At 39.3% G+C, this 20,223-nt stretch overlaps 1 protein-coding gene across 1 annotated transcript; it reads right to left on the bottom strand.

The window, feature by feature from the left end:
• Positions 1 to 7,991: 7,991 nt before the first annotated feature.
• Positions 7,992 to 18,477, bottom strand: klhdc4 (kelch domain containing 4). The gene is given in 14 exon segments (XM_042412928.1): positions 7,992 to 8,619; positions 11,042 to 11,167; positions 11,353 to 11,541; positions 11,749 to 11,881; positions 11,883 to 11,972; positions 13,359 to 13,567; positions 13,667 to 13,745; positions 13,923 to 14,085; positions 15,254 to 15,346; positions 15,580 to 15,716; positions 16,322 to 16,420; positions 16,778 to 16,856; positions 17,333 to 17,424; positions 18,243 to 18,477. Coding segments are annotated over 14 exon segments (1,761 nt in total). The 5' UTR covers positions 18,342 to 18,477; the 3' UTR covers positions 7,992 to 8,446.
• Positions 18,478 to 20,223: the final 1,746 nt, after the last annotated feature.

Below are 20,223 nucleotides of genomic sequence, written 5' to 3'. Positions count from 1 at the left end.
CTTTTAAGTCCAACAGCATTGCTATCATTGCCAAATGTATTGTAATATCTACAAAGTAACACTGTGAATGTGCCAGCATTAAAAGCAGTATTCCAGAGTTGGGATTGAGAGGTGGGCGCTGGGCAGTGGAGAGCCTTACAGCACATCTTGTGTGTGTGTGTGTGAGTACATGGATGGTGTGTATGTACATGCTGATCTGGAGTCAGTTTGGTAGGATTTTGGTATAAATAAATTATTTCATTTAAAATATGTATTTTTATTTATAGAAATTATTCATGTAATTTGCATGCAAAATAGGTCTGCCCAACCAGTGGACAAAAAATTCCACCTGGCATTACTTAAAAAGTAGCCCAATAACCATGGACCTAGCAACCCTGGTGATTAGTCGCCACTGAAGAACAGAGATATAACAGCAGGTTACTCATAGTTGTTATTTGCATGTTGTGTCTTCTTAGCTGGTTTGCTAACGATAACGACTGGTAAGACTACATTCAGGAATCAGCTTGAATTTAGTTCAGATTTGGAGGATATGAGAACAATGTGGTTTAACTGAGAAACTTCATCACTGGGGCTAACATAAAGCTAGCTGCTGATGGTCAATCATGGTAGTAAATGCCTCCAAACTGTCGGCTGTCTGCTTGTTAAACCACATTTCCTTTTCTTTTTCTACATGTGTCAAACACAGAAAATGTAACAAGAGTAATGTCACTAATTACTTTTGTTGTTGAGTAATTAGTAAAGTAACGTAATCACTTTTTTAATCAGTAGTATGTAATGAGTAAGTGATAACATTTTTCAAGCATCTTCAAATGGAGTCGTGTTTACCATGTTCATGAGAAGAGTCCGTATGAAATGTCACACTCTTGTGGTAGTTACGACTTGGGAAGTGGATATTTTCTGAAAGCTCCAAGTTCACAAGTTGTGACATGTTGACGTTTTCAGAAATGGTGGAGGCAATGGAAGTTCATTTTTTAGTGGTTGGCAAGTTAATATATTGTAATTTTTTCTTAGAAATTTTATGACTGAGGAAAATGTTGATATTCCCAACAGCCTCATCTTTTTATTTATTATGCCTTTGCATTTCCTGCATTACGTTACCTGCTTGCTAGCTAGCTAAATTGTTGTCCTTGGGGGCTTCTAGTTGCCAACAGTTATGTTAATATTAATGACAAGAGAACAATAAGGAGTCTTTTGGCATCCATGTTGCCTAGCAGCAGTGTTTTCACAACTTAACCACTTGAACGTCAAGCATATCGTGTACACGACTTCCCATGTCACAACCACTACCTCACAAGTTCCATTTGAGGGCAGTATAATTAGCAATGAGATTGAGAGTATGAGAGAAGGTGTGTTCAGATAGAAGACAAAATGAATTTTTGGATAGCATTATTCATGCAAATTTGAGTGTTTATTCACCCCAAACAATCAGTTTACCAACTGTACACGTGTTGGCTGTAAGCTAGCTAGCAACGTACACACCAAACCTGTGTGTCTGGAGTTTGTATTTGTTTGTGTAGCAGCTCAGACTGAACTCAGAACTCACCAGTAACTCCAGTTATTTCTCCATATAGTCTCTCTACTTTTTCCTATTGTCTGTTTATAAAGCAACACATTGAAGCATTTTCAACTCAAATGGATGCGTCTTCACCTTCAGTTCACGTCACATCAAGCAAATTCATTCCAAACAGCGGCTTCAACAAGTACAGCTCTTAAAACCAATACAAATAAATCCATCTCTGGACCACAGTTTTGCCCATCAGTGAAGATGAAGACATGGGAAGACAGAAGTTATGGTGAAAGCTTTGTTTAGTGAGACGTAAGCCGTTTCACCGCCAGTGCAGACTGTAAAACCGAAGCGTATTTGATCTGTTGGACAAATGACTGAAAAACACGACTGGAACATGTCCGGTGTAGAAAGGCGTTATGTAGCCATGCAGATAGTTTGATTTTCTTTTGTTTTTCCAAGCATTTCAAAAATCACATTTAAAAATTTTAACAGCACCATCTCATATTTGTGGAAAACAGAGAGGACTGACCCCTGTTTATACACAAATGATACATCCATATTCACATTAAATTGATGCTCTAATTTGAGAGAGCTCAGGATTACATAGAATTCACAAACACTGTTGTACATGTTTCCAGTACGGGTCAATCTGCACTTCTAATGCAGAAATGACCTCCTGCCATGCTAAAGCTGCTATGAATTTAAGAGCTGCTTTCTGCTTGTAGCAAGCAGTTAATTTGAAAGCACTTTTCCAACTGTTAATCCCAATTTTCCATCTGATAATTCTATACAGTTTGACATGATGATTAATCCTCCTCCACTACACTGGATTTATGTCATCAGATATTTTTAGTTGTCAGTACATATTTCATACACAGTAATTAAGCCTGAGATTAATTTAAATAATTTAATGTCATTCAAGAGTCTGCTCCCCAAAAGATATTTAACGCTAAAGTGCTAAAGTCATCTTATCATCATTACAATGGAAGAGTCAGATGATATCTGGGGAAACCAGGCTGCCACAGTGATGTGTATGCAGTGGTTATTCTCTTAGGAAAACCTCCACATTGATTAGCAACATAAACATGATACTTCAGGGAAATCCAAACTAAAGTGTTAACAGCACGTGGTTATATGATGGTGAGAAATCAGTACCTGTGGTCTTTAAAATTACTGACTGATTTCACCACTAACAACCTGATTCAGATGTTTATATTTACACTATGGCGGTCAGTCAGTAAAGCCACAATCTACTACTGCCGGCCACTTTGCCTTCACAGCTGGTGGTTAATTGGCAAACTATCTCGTAAGGCAGAAAACTGCTGCTTCCTGCATGCTATGGAACTAAACTCATACCCTACACGGAGGCATTTGCAGCTGAAACGCACCACAAACCACAAGTTAAAAACCATTTAACTGTCAATGAATTTCACTTGAATTTCAAAAACGATATAGCGTTTTGTTTGAGAGTGGGTTGAAGAAGAAAAATGGACACAGATCTCTTTTCCAACCACAAGAAGTAATGTAAAAGTGGCTGTTTTCTTTTTTAAATTTCAGTTGAGAGCGTTTTGCGCTACGTTTCAGCTACAAATGTTTGCACACAGGATAAAGCATTTTAGACTTCTGGCCATGCCCCAATCAGTGTTGTTGGTGATGTCATAGTTTTGACAGCTGATGTAGGAGTCCTGTTCTGACATCACTGACTGAAGTGTGGCCAGGAGTGTGACTCTTAATTCATTCGCACAGCGCAGCAGTGTCCCACCCTGTGTGATTCACCATGGATTTATCCTTTAAGTGCCTTGCTTAAGGCCATCTCACTAATACTGTTTAAGGAGGGACGAGCAAATCATGCCCTGTGCTCCACTGTGGACTTACTAATTTACAATGTGAATCACTGAAACTGACTTTTAGATCTCAGTGTGGCCAGAGAAGAAACACCAACTGATACAAATGTTACTAAAATCACCTACTGATGTGGATTAACTTCTCTTAAACAACTCTTCTCCCTGACTTCCCCCTCAGTCTTCCCATATCCTCCTTTCCTCATTCATCTCCTCCCTAGAGCTGTCATTGCTGTTGTCCTTGTCCTTCTGTCTCCCAGTGTCTGGGAGAGCTAAACCAATTCCAGCCCAGATTATAGTAATAAAACCACTGTGGGTCTGCGGATTAAGGTTTAGACGTCTAAACACACTGGTGGTAGAGAGAGAAAAGAGGGGGAGGGTAGTGGGGGAGGAGGAGAGAGAGACGGTGAGCAGGTGAATGAAGAGGACAGGTGGAGGAAAGCATGGTTAATGTGATGTCATGACCACAACAACGGGATTAGGACTGAGAGAGGTTAATAAGACAAGTCTGTGCTTACAAATCCATTACATCATCTGAACAAAGTCAATTAGAGCTAAGAAGACACTGACTTAATCATGGCTAATGTTCACTGGGTCACATATTATAAAAAGGAGAGTATGAGTGAAATTATATGCACAGTATGAGGGGTCAAAGTTTAAAGTCCCCCTCCACTCAAAAATGTTTTTTGCTTATTATTACTTCACAGTGATGTTTGAGCTTCACTGTGCAGAGTTTAACACTAGAGGGCTGTTTTCACATTCACCTGCTGAAGGGGGAAAGTTTCTCTGTGCTCATCGAAAATCTGAGTTTAAGGTGTGAACCTATGAGCATGATTTGTGACATCACAAGTAGTTTAGAGCCAATCACAGTGCAGTATGTACTTGAACAAGTGTGATGTGGAAACTTGAGGTCTCCAGTGCACATACAGATAATTGACTTTTCAGTCAAGCAGGAGACATCTTGTGTCCAGCAGATAAACTTTTGAAATAAAATCTATGCTTATTCATAGATTCTTGATTTTTCAATTTGGGTGAAGGAGATGTCATTTTAAGAATTTTAATGAGGTAATTTAACTTTTTTTGTAGAAAAATCATATCAGACAGAAATTATTATTCAAAGCAGAGTTTTTTTTTTAAAAATATATCTTAAAAGATGTTTAGAGGGATCCACACACTAAACCCTTACAGGCACAACTCCACACAGATACTAGTAAAGCCACATTGACTCTGTGAAAACCTCACACACAAATGTAAAGTTAGTCACAAAAACTAATGTAATGTACATGACAAGATTACATATATACTCAAGCACCAATAACTGATAGCATTTCATTGATGCTTCTCACCTCAGATGACATTTGTGTTTTGTTTCCTGTTGCGAACGTGTTAGCATGCTGACGTTAGCATTTAGCTTCAAGCACCTTGGCTTAAAGCCACTAGGATGGCTATAGGCTCTTAGTCTTGTTTAATGAATGACTTTCTCTGTTCTGATCCATGTGTACCATGTGGTGATTTTTTATCATCTGCTACAGTGATTGAGGGGAGGTTGACATGCAACAAGAGCCCCCCGTCTGGACTCTAACTGGGCATGTTGGAGTTATGTACACTTCCAACATTCTTGCTCTTTTTTACTATTTTTTTTTCGTGCTTTCTGGTGAAGTGGAGGCATGTTGTTAACAGTGAGTGGCAGTGTACCAGGGTATACTTGAAACAAACTAGTTCATATAATGTTTTGATTGATAAGAAGGCAAAATGTTCACAATAGCCACACTTCAAGGAAAGTGAAGTGTGGCTATTACTTAATTCCACCTTAATTCCACCTTATTAAGTTCATATAGCGTACTTCTTAGCAAACAGTTGACTATATATATATGTCCAGCAGTTATTGAGGTTGTGTCTGTCTGTCTGCTGTTTTGTACTGGGCAGGTAGTGTACAGTGGGTTTAACACAGCTTGTTCACTGACAACAGCTGATGAGTGCAGTGAGACTGAATCAGAACAGCTGTAAAACCAAAACAATGAGCTCCAAGACGTAAAGTGTCGTGACGTAAAGTGACATTAGTGTTGTTTTACGAAACAACACTGATGTCAGTTTAATTTTAAAAATGCTCTTATAATTGAAGGTGTGTGTGTGTTTATGATTTTCACTAGTTTGTGTTTCTGTAGTATGTCTGAAGTTGCAGTTAGACTTATTTACTAATGTGTGTGAGAATTATGGTGTGAATCATGGCCTGCGAAGCAACTTAAACACTCCAGGGTAGAAAACTATATTTTTATTTTTCCAACCATTGTAAAAGTCAGTAACATTAAAGAATATAAAGCCACAGCTAAATCTCAGTTAAAATAGTCTTATCCAGTAGCTCACTGTGTTTGCTCACCATCTGGTCTGTCTGTACAGTGTGTGACATCCCCAAGCAATCAATAAGGACGCTTCTTTGGGTGGTCAGTAATTACATAAGTGTGCCTTGGAACTTTGTGTCTCTGGATCAAAAAGACTGTAAAGCACCAACCGGACTTTGTCTAAAAATGACAAAAGATCGCATATCCTGGCAGGAAGTGATTCAGTTGTTCTCCATACAGTCTTTATTAATACCAAGCCTGAAAGTCTGCTCTCACAATTGAATATAAACCTACTTAAGAGATAAATTAATCGTCCGTCTGCCTCAAACTGATGTATCCGCATTCTACAAGTTTCTATCTCTCACACACTCACTCACACAACTGACGTATCTCTGACGATTACACGCTGCGTGCCCCCACGTCAGCAGTGCACCCAAAAAATCTCTTCTCTTTAGTTATTTATAAAATCTTTTTTTGTCCCGGAGTTAAAATAAAAAAAAAGGGGGACGCAGGAAAGGGAGAAGAGGGGCTATGAAGGAGGGAGAAGTGAATGAGGAGAAGGCAGCCTCATTCTCATCCATCTCTCCTCCTCCTCTATTATTCATCAGCCTCTTCTCATCCCTCCTTCAGCACGCTGATGGAGGATAAAATAGGTCACCAAGGGATAGGCTGGTGCTTACACAGTGACTGATGTCTTCCCTGACACATCGTGCACTGGTCCCCTCCTCCTTCCCTGCATCCCTCGCTCCTCTACCTCTCCCTTTTCTTCCCCGCTGCTGCCACTGTCTTGTTGTCCCTTCTTTCTCACCTGCTCTCTTTCGTATCCCGCTTCCCCTCCTCTCCATCCCCTGACATCCCTCCCATCTTTTGATGATGTCTGAATCCTGCCGTTCTTCAGCTCAGCTCACCTTTTCTCTCTTCTCAGTCTCCCGCTTGCTTGTTGAAGAGAAGTAAAACTCAGACAAAGGAAATGTGTTGCTGCTAGCTATCTGCAGGGGGCACACCACACCACCATGACTACAGTATGTATCATTTAACATGCAATAGAGAGAAAAGAAGGGCCCAGCAATGAGAAGTGATGAAGAAAAGCAACTTAGCTGAGACGATGATGATGAGAAAGGTGACCAGCGTAATGCAGGAAAGCTGGATCAATACGAGGGAACAGAACAAGACACTTATCATGTTTTCATTTGAGCTGCACTTCTTAGAGTTCTTTTCTTTAGTTTCTGCTCCAACTTTTAATGATATTTTTGTTTTTTACTACAGTAAAGTTTGTCATTTTCAGGTGAGGCTTTTTTTCACAACTGATTTCAAGTGCGAAAAGAGAATGTAGTGGTTCTACATAATTACACCTACATGTCTACTTATTCTGTTTTAACACACTGAAAGTTGGTCTTGCTTGCAAATCTGTTCAATATTTACAAGTTTTTGAAAAACCATGTTTGTAGTCTAGGAGCTGTCAACACTGTCCTCCACCTGTGTGACTGACTGCACTGACAAAAATGCCCACCAGATGGGGACAATGTGGTAGGTACATTATGGGAATGGGATTTTTTTCAAAAATATTTGTAAATGTGTCTGCTTGCTGTTAATAAAACAAACTGGATTCTAAAATATAAACTTTGAAGGGCAAACACTGTCATGTAATCTTTTTTTTCTTTCACTTTTTAATTACTTTAATTTGGGTGTAATAAGAAGTTCTTCTTCTGTATTTTCTTCCTGTTTGTGTCTTCACTTTCTGGTTTTCTGAGCAGTCCTTGTCACAAGAGGACCTTGTTCACTTTTAGGTGCATGGGAACATGCACCATGTGAATGGTGTTTCTTATAGTGACAAACCCACAGAGAATCATCACCCAACTCTGCTCTTCTCATATCTATTTTAGCATCTTTCAGTTCATTGTTTTGGTTTTCACACCTACAAATGGACTGTTTTGGTTCAGTCTCACCACTCTAATCGACCACGTCTTCAGCTGAAGCAGACAGCTTTTCAGTTTTCTGCCCAGCACCAAACAGCAGGCTTCTACTGCCTCCGAGTAGCCAAAAAGAAAATCAATGAATGCAATTTTAAGTGTGGGCTAGTTGTAATTCTGCTTGTTAAAATTTTAAGGAGCAAATCAGTTATAAACCAAAGACGACAAAAAACGTTTGTTCTTCTGATGAAATCTGAGAAACCTGCAAGTGAAACATTTGTACTATCACTGACTGGGTTGTAGCCAGAAGTGCAATTACTTCAAATATTAAACCATGGAGAGCACAAGTTTTCCACCCTATGTGTTTCACTTTACAACAATGAAAGACAAATGCTGTAAAACCGATTTTTTAATGTGTGTGAACAAAGAAACATGTTTTTTATGTACAATGTACAGTATCTCAGTCCTCACGGACACAAAACCAGATGTAATTTGATGTTAATGTTGGTTTGCACTAAAATGTGGGTCCAAGTGTTTAAACACTTTACTTAGGCACTCTTGTCTCAAAACTGACAGCTGCAGTTTATAATATTATGTAATGGACTCAGTGAGTAAATAGGATGGTATACCCACAAATGAAAAATATAATCAAATTTCATTTGATAAATTCCATTTGACTCAAGTTAAGTGTTTTCTGTTTTAAACTTGAATGAACTTTGACTTACTGAAATATTTGCAGCACAGTCCAAATGACATTTACAGATGTTGTATATAAGGTATAAAATATTTTACACACACACACACACACAAACAGCACACTCACAGTCACTCAACATTTGGCGTATCCCACTACTGGTCTTCATAGAAGACTTTAGCCATGGCGAGGGCGACCTTGGCAACCTTTTTGTCCTTGACGTCTGGGCCCATATTGGTGCGTGCCAGTCCTATCCAGTACTGCTCTGTACGGGCCTGATAATCCGTCACCGTCTCCCCCTCCTGCACTGCTGGGTGCTCATCTTCATCTGAAAACACACAGTCAGGTAGAGAGGTTAAAGCTACATGTAGCATTTCAAAAATCATGGTCAAAATTACTGACGACAGCTGCAATCCAGCTGCTTTCTGCCAAATGATAAATGACCCGATGCCTCATGATTTAAAATGTACTGTAGAGGTCAGGAGAGACTGCCAAAAATCAATTGTCTTGTCTGATTCATTCATGTTAAAATGCAACAAACATCACCTTTAAGGGAGTCATTCTGCTTTCAATTTACATACAGTAGACTGAAGTGTACAGGAATGGTTACTGTTCGTCCAACTCCTGCCTACACAGGTCACTTTTGTAGTCACAAGGTGTACTACTCAATATCTTCTTAAGATCTGGAGAAGCTTTGTCAAGTATGAAAAATAATCTATCAAGTTTTACCAGGTAAAAAGATGCTATTGGTCACAGTATGGAAATGTACGACCCAGTGTTTTTGGAGCTTGACCCACACTAGGGAGTAAAAATCTGGATTATAGAGCAACTGATACGGATATGGACATTGCTATTTAAGAGTTTAACTATCCGATAATGATATGTTGGTCAGTATAAATTTTTTAGTGTAAACACATAAGATACACACAATTTTAAGGATCCCAAATGTGTTTTTTAAAGTGCTGTAATGCATACAAGCACAAATTTACACTCTGTGCTATGGAGCCCTAAACTTAACAAAAGCTGTAAAAAGTTATCAGACAAGGGGAATAAAACCGAATACATCAATAAATAATACAGTTAGTTAAATAATTAAAATGGAGCCTCCAATCAGTTGGTAAGAAAAGCAAAAAGATTCTCATATTTTTCCTTTTACACCTATCAGTTGATAAAATAAATTTAATTTATTTACTATATTTTACTTGTTTTATTTTGCACTTCTGTTGATCTTTGCTTATCTCATTTTAATTTTCAAATCCCTCATTTTCCAATTCTTTTTCTGTCACAAATTTAATCATTTACCAATTTTTTCACAGCTTTTAAGCATTGGAGAAGACACTACAGAACCTTTTTAACTGGAATTCGCTGAAAAATCAAGTCAAGAAATATGTGTTTGTCAGTCTGTATTGTTTACGATGCTGTTAGTACATATATGGAGGTATTTTGTTTACATTCTGCACAGAGCCGTTGATTCAAGTCGGCATAAATGATATGTGCAGTTTACAGTGGTTGAAAGTATATTTACTCAAGTACTGTATTTAAGTACATTTTGAGGTACTTGTACTTTACTTGAGTATTTCCATTTGATGCTACTTTATACTTCCACTCTACTACATTTCAGAGGGAACTATTGTACTTTCTACTCCACTACATTTATTTAACAGCTTTAGTTACTTTTCAGATGATTTGACACAATGGATAATATAACAAGCTTTTAAAATACAAGACATTGTTAAAGATGAAACCAGTGGTTTCCAACCTTTTTGGCTTTAGATGTTTTTCAAAAAGCAGTGTGTAGTCGGGTCACATTTCAGATGTCTATGAGTTGTTAACAGCTCCACCAAACAGTGAATTTTCCCTCTAAACTTCTCACAGATTTATGTAACAAAACTTTTTTCTTCTTTCTTCTCCCATTAATCATCTCATGACCCCTCAGATTTATCTGTTGACCCTTTGGAGGGGCCCGACCCCTAGGTTGGGAACCACAGGACTAAACTAGCTGACTGTATATAAAGTAGTTGAAACTAGCTCCACCTCCAGCAGCAACAACAGTAACATGCTGCTCTAACACTGATGCTTCACTATTAATAATCTAATGATGTCATATATAATAATATATCAGTCAGAGGGACCAAACCACTACTTTTACTGCAATACTTGAACTATATCAAGCTTATAATACTTGTGTACTTTTACTGTAGTAGGATTTTTCATGCAGGACTTTTACTTGTATTGGAGTATTTTTACATTGCTGTATTGGTACTTTTACTTGAGTAAAGGATCTGAGTACTTCTTCCACCACTGGCAGTTTAGTGTGCAGGATTGAAATGGAGTGGAAACCCCACCCGACCTTCCTAAAACCTGGTACTGTGCCAGTCGGGTTTTTGGTTTGTATTTCTGTACTACAATTTCTTGCTACTTATCAGCTGACATATACACCAATATCAACATATCTGCAATAAATTGATACACATTATCTCTGCCTGGCCAATTTCAATTTAGATTTGAGAAATTTAGATCTTAATATTTATAAAATTAGGCAATTAGCATGTAAAGTCACCTATTGATGCCATATTACTGTTCATTTTAGTCATGTTTTCACATGTTTGTAATGTTGGTGAACATGAGTTTAATGTCGTGTATATCCTGATCTGGATTCTGTGCTTGTTGCTCATTATAAATCACATGAAAAGGAAAAGAGAGGAGAAGAGATGAGTGTAAGACAACAAAGAGGTAGAATAATCCCTTGCCTTCTCCGTCCTCGCTTTCCTCTTCAGAATCCTCCTCGTCTTCCTCCCCTTCTGCTCCTTTCACTGCCTCCTCCTCCTCTTCCTCCTCCTCTTCTGACTCAGACTCTTCCAGCCACTCCTGTGTCTCTGTGGAGAACAAATCATAAATCCAAATGAAACCTCACACCCGTCTCTCCCATCTTATCACAGCTCCGACTCCTCTCCTGCATCACACCTGCTGAGCTGAACCTGATTACATTTCAGATCATTTTTTCTACATGTGTTGCTCTCTTTGTGCTCTTGATGTGTCTTTGTTTGACTGGCTAACTCACTTGGGTCCATTTCAATTAAAACCTCCCACTGGTCCATCTTGTGGAGGTCCAGGCTGTAGAAGTCGTTCAGGGTGAACTGGCGGTTGCCCACCTCGAACATCCCCCCGTACAGGAAGAGCTTGCCCTGACGCACCGCTGCCATGGCGCTGGACCTCGGGCAGGGCTCCACCAGGAGAGCCGAGGCTGAACCTGAGGGGAAGAAAAAAAAACACATCTGAAACTGAAATCAGCAGAATGAACGTGAAACTGAACTTGAAAAGACAAAAATGTGTGATTATCCAACCTGTCTATATCTTTTATTCTTTTATTTCTACTAATTGGTGTAATTAGTCTGTGTCTCAGTTACAGTTTCTGTCATTTTCTTCTATATGTGTGTGTTTATTTGTGTAATCTTGCCATCGTCCTCCTCCTCCTCTTCCTCCTCCTCCTCCTCCTCCTCCTCCTGAGCTCCAGGGATCACTTCCTTGATGGTCATCACTGTGCCGTCCTCTGTGACGATCTCCTTGATGACCTCAGTGGGTCCTTGAGGAGCTTCCTCGCCCTCCTCCTCCGCTACCCCCCCCCTCCGCTTCACCCTTCTTCCCCCTTCGTCGTTTCTTCTTCTCTGTCTTGTTGTTGCCCTGGATGGGACAGACAGATTGACAGAAACAAAACAATAAACAACAGCAGAGAGTAGTCGGAGCGGTTAGGCACTACTTCATATTGTAATGATTAGGTCCAACTCCAGAGGTGTCAGGCAGGACTCTACTTAAAGATTTAAAAGGACAAATTATCAAGGTAAACTGTCAAACAGCTGTCAAACCTTACGTGCAACAAAACAATGTCAACCGTATCTCATTCAACACACATTAATCACAGTCAACATTTAAATATTTTATAGAAGAAGTACCAACTTTAAAAGGAAAGTCTTCATATTGTCCTTTTATGGATGTTTGGGGCAGTTCTTGAATTTCTGATGCAATCAACAACAACAAAACAAAATGTAGTCTGTCATCATACATCTATGTATGTAGTACAACTGCTTTAGATACTAAAATTTCCTTAAATCCTTCTAGTTTGACTGATGTTTCCCTTCATCTCATCACAGCACGCAGCAAATATCTGACACCTTTCTTAATGGGTTGACTTAGAAGCCAGTAGTGAGTCATCAGACTTTGCTGGTCATGTACACAACTTAACTTATTCTAACTGGGTTCATTGTGGCAACAAACCAAGAAATCAGAAATGCCAAGGACATATAGAGCCAAGCCTTTGACTCCTTCATCCGCTAACTTTTATAAGATAACAATGAGCAAAGTGCTTAAAAGAGAACTCCACTGATTTAACATTGCATTCCTCTGATTGTTGGATTCACAATGGACAGTTTTAAAAAAAAGGATTTAAATTGATGCAGCAGAACCAGATATATTGTCTTTTCTATTCCATGCGTTCCTCCTCCTTGTCAAAACCTTTTGCTTTCATTACCCACAATGCAACTTGACCCTATTTAGAAGCTAATGTAGCCTCAAGCAGCTAGCCTCCAACTGTAGGTCTGTAACCTCACTTCTTTCTAACACCACACCCCCAGATTCTTTTCATGTTCAAACTTGTAATTTTCAGCCCCAACCAACACTGACTCAAGTGACATCACTTTAGGCAATTTATCAGACTTTGCACACCTCCCTCTGGAGCCACAAAAGACTTCAAAAAACCTTTTTCACAAATATAATATGCAGCAGTACTCCACAACACCTGTAAACTGACTTTGATGTGTAAAATCAGTGGAAATCCTTTTTAATAGAAAACAGAAACACAAAGGTGTGCAACCTACATTAAGGTGTACAAATTTTGAAAAATTTGAAGGTGGGTTTGTATGGTGAGTCAAAACTGTTCTGCAGAATAAAGTTGAAAGCCCCACAGTTGTAGGAGTGAAGATATTAGTGTACTGATGAAAACAGGAAAACAGCACCACATGCAAACTTGCATTTATACTATCAAACAAGTGAAGGATCATAAATGTTGCTCACCCTGAGCTGGCCGGGGAACCAGCGGTTCTTCACAGTGTCATACAGGTAGAGGTCGTTGTAAAAGTCACCCTCCAGGGTCTCCTCCTCTTCCTCATCACAAACCCCACCAAACAGCACCGCCCGCCCTGCTGGGCCCACCGCCAGGGAGAAACCAGAGCGAGGAGGAGGCTTGTTACCTGAGGGGCTCACCCGGGACCACGACCACTTCTCTGGAGAACAGAGATAAAGACAAGTCACGAAAAGATAATAAGGATAATACAAGAGTTTACACTGTGTTATCTTAAATACTTTAGTCTCTTTTTTCGTACCTTGGCCTTCTTTACCATCTCGCTTCAGAAGAAACATGTCAGAGTGGATGGTCCCCTTCTCTACATCCTTTTTGACTCTCTACATTAACACAAACACAATTATTAGGCAGACCACATTACAGACAGTACACTTGCAATGACAGCGTCTGACTACAGACACACACACACGTTTACCGTCCCCAATTAACTGGTCTTTAGTCTGAAATTTGTCCCCAAAAGTAGCCTATGACAGACAGAGACACACACACACACACACCACTTTAGAGTATCCCCCATAGATGATGACACCAGAACCATCGGGCAAGGAGGTCATCTGACAGGCGGAGCGCGGCAAGGGGGCGGAGCCTGACGGAGAGAGGCGTGACCAGGAGAAGGTGTCCAGGGAGAAGGAGTAGACGTCATTATAGTAGATAAAATCCCTGAAAGGGGAAGAGGGAGAAGCAGGAGAGAAAAGGGCTGAAAGTGAGCCAAAAAGAGAAGGACTGAAACATCGAAGAGCTTCAGGAGTGTCAACTTTATAACCTGTTGCTAAAAGGTTAGCACTTCACTGCAGCTATGTCACACTCACTGAAATCTGAAGCTTCAAGCTGCATGATGCAACTTCACATGAATGGCTTAAAATGGGAAGGAAGAGTTAAATAATTTGAACTTCAGCTTTTTCACACTAAAAAGAGCTGACTGCTGCAACCAGAAATGTGGTTGATGAGAGCAGCGAGACTGAACCGAAACAATAAAGTTGCGGTCAGAAAACCAAAACAATGTGCTGAAAGAAGCTAAAATGCTCTGTAGAGCTGAGGGGAAGTGCAGAGTCAGGTGATAATTCTCTGTAATTCTCTGTTTTATATACAACCATTAATAGTTGCCACAGGCAGAAATATTGTGTGAATGTAGCTGAAGCGCACACTTCATCCTGTCCGCTGTGGCCTCTCTGCTCTGCATGTGTGTGTGTGTGTGTGTGTGTAGCTCAGCCCCACGCTCAGTGAAACAGACACACAGACAGAGAGCAGAGGAGAGAGATAGAGACAGCAATGTAACCTGGTCGCTATGTTTTTATAGAGTCCAAGTCTCACACCCTGCACACTGCTATTATTTGGGAGCTACACACCCACTGCCCAAAGGTTGATACCCAGAAACGTCCCGAACACAACAAAATGATAAGAAAGTACAGGCAGAAGGCAGATACATACACCGCCCCACACATCTTACTTATCATCACTTATGACTCACAAGTGATGACTGAGAGGGATTATTTTTGTGTTTTTTAGGAAAATCCCGCACAGTATACCTTTAACCATAGATAATACTGTAATTAAACTTCCACACATTATATATGTTTGTTACATTTGTATTGATTTTATACCACCAGTCCCTGCATGTCCCTATAAATGAGTCAGATTTATTAAACTTGATATATCGACCATAATAGATGAAACTTAAACTAGTTGCAGTGTCTCAATTAACAGGATTTGGAAGAGGCTGTCTCCCTTCAGCCATTGTACATACAGTACACATTACCTGCCCACCATGCTCATCATTAAACAGACATATTGTCCTTTTTTTATTATTATTCAGTAACCTTCTGCCTACCTGGTGCTCTCATGGAAACCTCCAAACACCAGCAGCTGTCTCTTGCTGAGGACCATCCGGTGGCCGCTGCGACCTGATGGACCACCAGGTGCTCTGGAAAAACACAAACATAAAGTTATTTGTGATAATTAACATATAAAAAACAATGATTATGAATAAAGAGTAAATATCCATGACACCCAACACCCATGGGGCTTGTTTTACTTAATCAGATGTATTTCTGTCCACCCTCAAGTTCCTGTATTCACACAATAAATCTACTAATGGTTCCTTCCATTCACCCAGCCTCGATCACTACATCTCCTTTCATGACTCTACGCACATACTTGATGTTCTCCCAGGTGTGTGTAGCCAAGTGAAGCACCCAAAGGTCCTTGTAGTGGTAGAACTGTTCCCCGTTAGGAGAGGCGAACTCTCCCCCAAACACCCAGAGCTGGCCGCCACCCTGGGGAACTGCCACCGCCTGAAGGGGAACGAGAGAGGGGAGGAGGAGAAGGAGTGAGACACAGAGGGGAGGGAGAGAGGAGGAGAGCTGCATAAACTGAGCGAGATAAGAAGGTTTGATGTCCTCAGATTTAATTGGTTTTCTTGCAACAGTCCATCAGCCATGATGACATTGCTGATAAGTTTCAAAGTTTCCCCTGATCTGTGCTACAGCAGTCTGCCCCCTGGTGGCTTAAATGAAGAATCACACAACTGATCAAGCCTTAAAAGCAAAAAGGATGTTCCAGTATAGAAAATCTAACATCTATTTATTATGGCTGTCAATTTATTATGAAAACGTGCTTTACATGCCAAGACCTCTCCAGCTATTTGAATAACACCAGTCACATTTTCTTTGCTCACCTGGAAGTGATGTTACAGATATAAAACTGTGAATCAAACTCTCTTATGGAAGGTTCATACCTGACACAGGATTAGGGACAAATAATGGAGAATGTGGTGTTTTATGGTAGCTCAAATATCAAACAGTGCATGAAAACACTGCAGTGTTTAGATGGAAGCTGACATGTTACCAGAGTGTGCACCAAAAGAGGTTTGAGGATTCTCGGTGAGGGAGTCATGTACCTGATGAGAGCAACGTGGGGGAGGAGGGTTAGGGATCTCTGACTTAACCCAGCTGTTCTTCTTGATGTTGTAGAAAAACAGATCATTGTACAGGTACGTCTGCAAAAAAAAGAAAAGAAAAAAGAAAGCAACCACAGGCTTTTAGATTAAGAATTTATTTTGTCGAAATTCCGCAGTATTGAGAAAACTAGGAACAGAAGAAATTACATGTAACAAGTCTCATGGGCTCAACTTCATAAACTCTTCATACTGATCTCAAATCTCAGTTGAACAATTGTTTACAGCGAGAAAAAATCTTTCTGTGTTTCTGTTAAGGATTAAATGTCATTATAACCTCACTGAACCATCTAATCACCTTCTAATTCAGCCTTTCATCTTCAAAAGACATATTTGGGAAGTGAAATGCAAAGTGAAATGTTTATTAAATCACTAATGTACAGAAGCACTTATCACTACCTTCTTTCCGTTGAAGAATTCTCCTCCAAACAGGATGAGTTCATCTTTCTCAGGATGGGCAGAGAAAGACGCGTTCAATCTGAAAAGCATGAAGAGACAATAGAGACTGAGATGCATCTCGCTAGCATGGCTGAAAGCTGTGACTCATGCTTGATATTAAAATATTATAAACAATAATAATAACAATATAAACAAAACTAAAAATAAGTGCTTTATTTCAGAGGGAAGCCCTACACTTCCACTGAGATTCATTCATCCTTCATCCAGTCATTGACCATTTATAACTAAGACAATCAGTAAATAAGTCCAGCAAGGACTGCACCTCCTTCAGAAGCTAAACAGTTTGGGTCATTATCTTATCTGTTATTACTTGGTTTAATAATATCTCGACAGGTGTAAGAACAGGTTATATCACATAGTAAGTGGCTAGGAAGATCCCTGGTGTTATGTGTTATATAATGTTTTGTGTGTGTTCTGTGTTTCACTTGACTGCAAGACAAACTTCCCCTTAGAGACAATAAAGTTAAAGTTGATGAAAGTGATGCATTGTTTCACCTCGGCGATGGAGGTGGACATGTTGTCTCTACAACCTGGGTCTTCTTTGCATCCAGACTCTGAAATTCAGCAATTAGAGCTTCCAAATCCTCCTGGAAACAGAGAAGGAGAAGGAGAAGAAGGAGAAGAAGGAGAAGGAGGAGGAGGAAAGGAACAATAACAGAAGAATGTGAATGTCATTCAAAAATTAAACTCTCCCTTCACTCAAAAATGTTTTTCTTCTTGTTCTTACAGTATGATGTTTGAGTTTCACTGTGCAGAATGATGTATGTGCAGAGTTTTCACATTTGTCTGCTGAAAATAGAAAATTTTTCTGAGCTCACTGAAAATCTGGTTTTAAGGGGCGGGCCCATAAATATGATTTGTGACATCACAACTAATTTGGAGCCAATCATGGTCCAATATTTAATTTACACAAGTGTGATGTGGAAACTTGAAATGTCCAGTGCACAAACAGTGAGAATGGATTTTATTGAGAAGTAGGAGACATCTCATGTCCAGCAGTTAATCTTCTGAAATTAAAACTATTTGCATATTCAAAGAAACTAGAATATTTAATGAGGGAGAAGGAGTAGATATCACTTTAAGGATTTTAACAAGATAATTTAACTTTTTTTGTGGAAAAACCATATGAGACACAAATTATTATTAAAAGTACAGTATTTTATATACATGTTAAAACATGCATGGAGGGGATCTTTAATGTTATAGGTCCTAGTAATATTACACACAGTGGTGTTGTCTTGCACTGATTTAGTTTGAGAGTTGAATAGTTATTAGCACTTGTAACTATGCAGTGTGCAGACCAACAGCTAGCTTTAACAACATGTTAACTGTAGGCTATGTCATATGAACAGTACACATATTTACAAAGCGTTAAACATTTAGTCCAGGACAGGTGAAGTGTTACCTCCTCTCGTTTGGACCTCTTTGAAACCTTTTTCTCCATTTTAGCAGCTGTCTTCTCTGCTCCCTTCACCTTCTTTTCATTCTTGCCTTTTTTGCCCATGACTGCTAACAGATGTCGCTAAATTTTCTGTGATTTTATTTGTTATTTCGATGAAGCCGGTAGCACATGGAAATCCAAATAAATTCACATGCCGATGTTTTTCCTCTGACAAGCAGGATGTACTTCCGGCAACAATTTCAACAACACAAGTCTGTAAAGGTCACAGCGCCCTCTAGCGCCTCAGAGGACAGTCTGACTTTCTAACTACAGTGCAGCATGTCACCACATCAGAGTTCATCATCTTACAGATCCGACCGCAGCAAAAAGAAACCTGCTGTCTGCTAGATTTCCTTCATGTGTTATCTCAAAGACAGTGGTCACTTTAATGGTCGGATATTATTTCTTCAGAAGAAAGCATTGGCAACAAAACATCTGGTGAAGGCAGAAAATGTTTAAATTTGGTTTAAAGTAGCAGAAAGCTTATTGACATTTACATTTCATTATATACACCTCTATCATTTGTGATTCAAATCAAATACATACAAACATATAAACATAGTCAGAGAGTGTAATATTCATATGTGTGTACGCAGTGTGGATTTGGATGTGTGGATGTAAAAAATACTAAGGTCATTAGTCCAAGTCCCTTAAAAAGTCTTTTGAATATGACCTTTAAATATATCTACTTTTTTCGCTGACTTATAAATTGTCAAATTTAAATGTATCAAGTCAATAAATACTGGAATCAGCATATATAATTCCCAAAATGTATATATTTTTAATTGTAGGTTGTTAAAACCCTCAAATTGCCAGGAAAAATATCAAGAATGTGACCTCAGTGTCCTCAGTGCTTCAGTATCTGTATGCAAATACTGATTTTTTTTTTTTAGAATAAATAAATAAATAAATAAAACATACCTTTTTCATGATTTTAACCGAATAAAGCTCCTAACACAACTAGGTTATACCACGTGAAGCGTGTATTGACACGCGTGTTTAGTATGTTTAAATGCACGTGTGCATTTATCTTCAGTGTATGTGGAATGTCACAGAAAGAGAGCGACAGGTACTAATGAGCAGGAAAGTTTCTTGACACCCTGATATGGCATTTGTTTGTCACTAAAACCCCTCTGACAGTGCATAGACAACAGCAGCACTCTATCCTGTTTAACATTTGTCCATTTTTTTCACAAAAATCTGAGTTTGATGAGAAGATGCTGAAAGTCAGTGAGACACTTTTACTCAGAGATAAATTAAACATTGTGGAGATACAGCACACATGGAGTTATGGTCATTTTAAAATGACAGAATACATTTTAACCAGAAGAGGGCAGCTGCGTGTTTCTTTGTACCCATTTAAACTTGAACCACAGTTACAACTGCATGACCACTTTGTGTTAATTCCCTTTGATAATTAAAGGTTGTGGAATATTTTAGTGGCTGACACGCAAACAGTGACTGATATTTTAAGAGATAAAATGTGAATATTCAGTAATGATGTCTGCTTTGTGCAGGCTGAAATATTGGATGTCGGCTATTAAATGTGCCATTCAAATGATGGGTGGGACCTCTGATTTATATTGCTTACACAATAACAGCGAGGATGTCTCATCTGACTTCCGCTCCTGTGAATAGATCGTCCATCGCTGGTTAAATTGAGGTCTTATCTGTCATCTCTATCATTTCTAATTATTTCATATTTGTTCACAATGTTTTGAACTGACGTATGAATTTGTCAAGGCCAGTTCCTATTGTGGGTATCAGCTCTTTCCAGCCATCTGTCAGCATATTGTGATATTCATTTTCCTTCCCAGCATCTACAAACACAAAAACCTACACACACACAGAGAGAGAGACAGACACACACGCATACAGCTCATGACTGCTCTGCCCACCGCTCACTCCTGACTGCTAACCTTTGTTGCTTTTCTGAGATACCCCA

This window comes from Thunnus maccoyii, chromosome 5 (genome assembly GCF_910596095.1).
Source record: "Thunnus maccoyii chromosome 5, fThuMac1.1, whole genome shotgun sequence".
Classification (NCBI taxonomy): domain Eukaryota; kingdom Metazoa; phylum Chordata; class Actinopteri; order Scombriformes; family Scombridae; genus Thunnus; species Thunnus maccoyii.
Note: the sequence above shows the minus strand (reverse complement) of the source record. Positions and strands in the feature narration are given on the sequence as shown.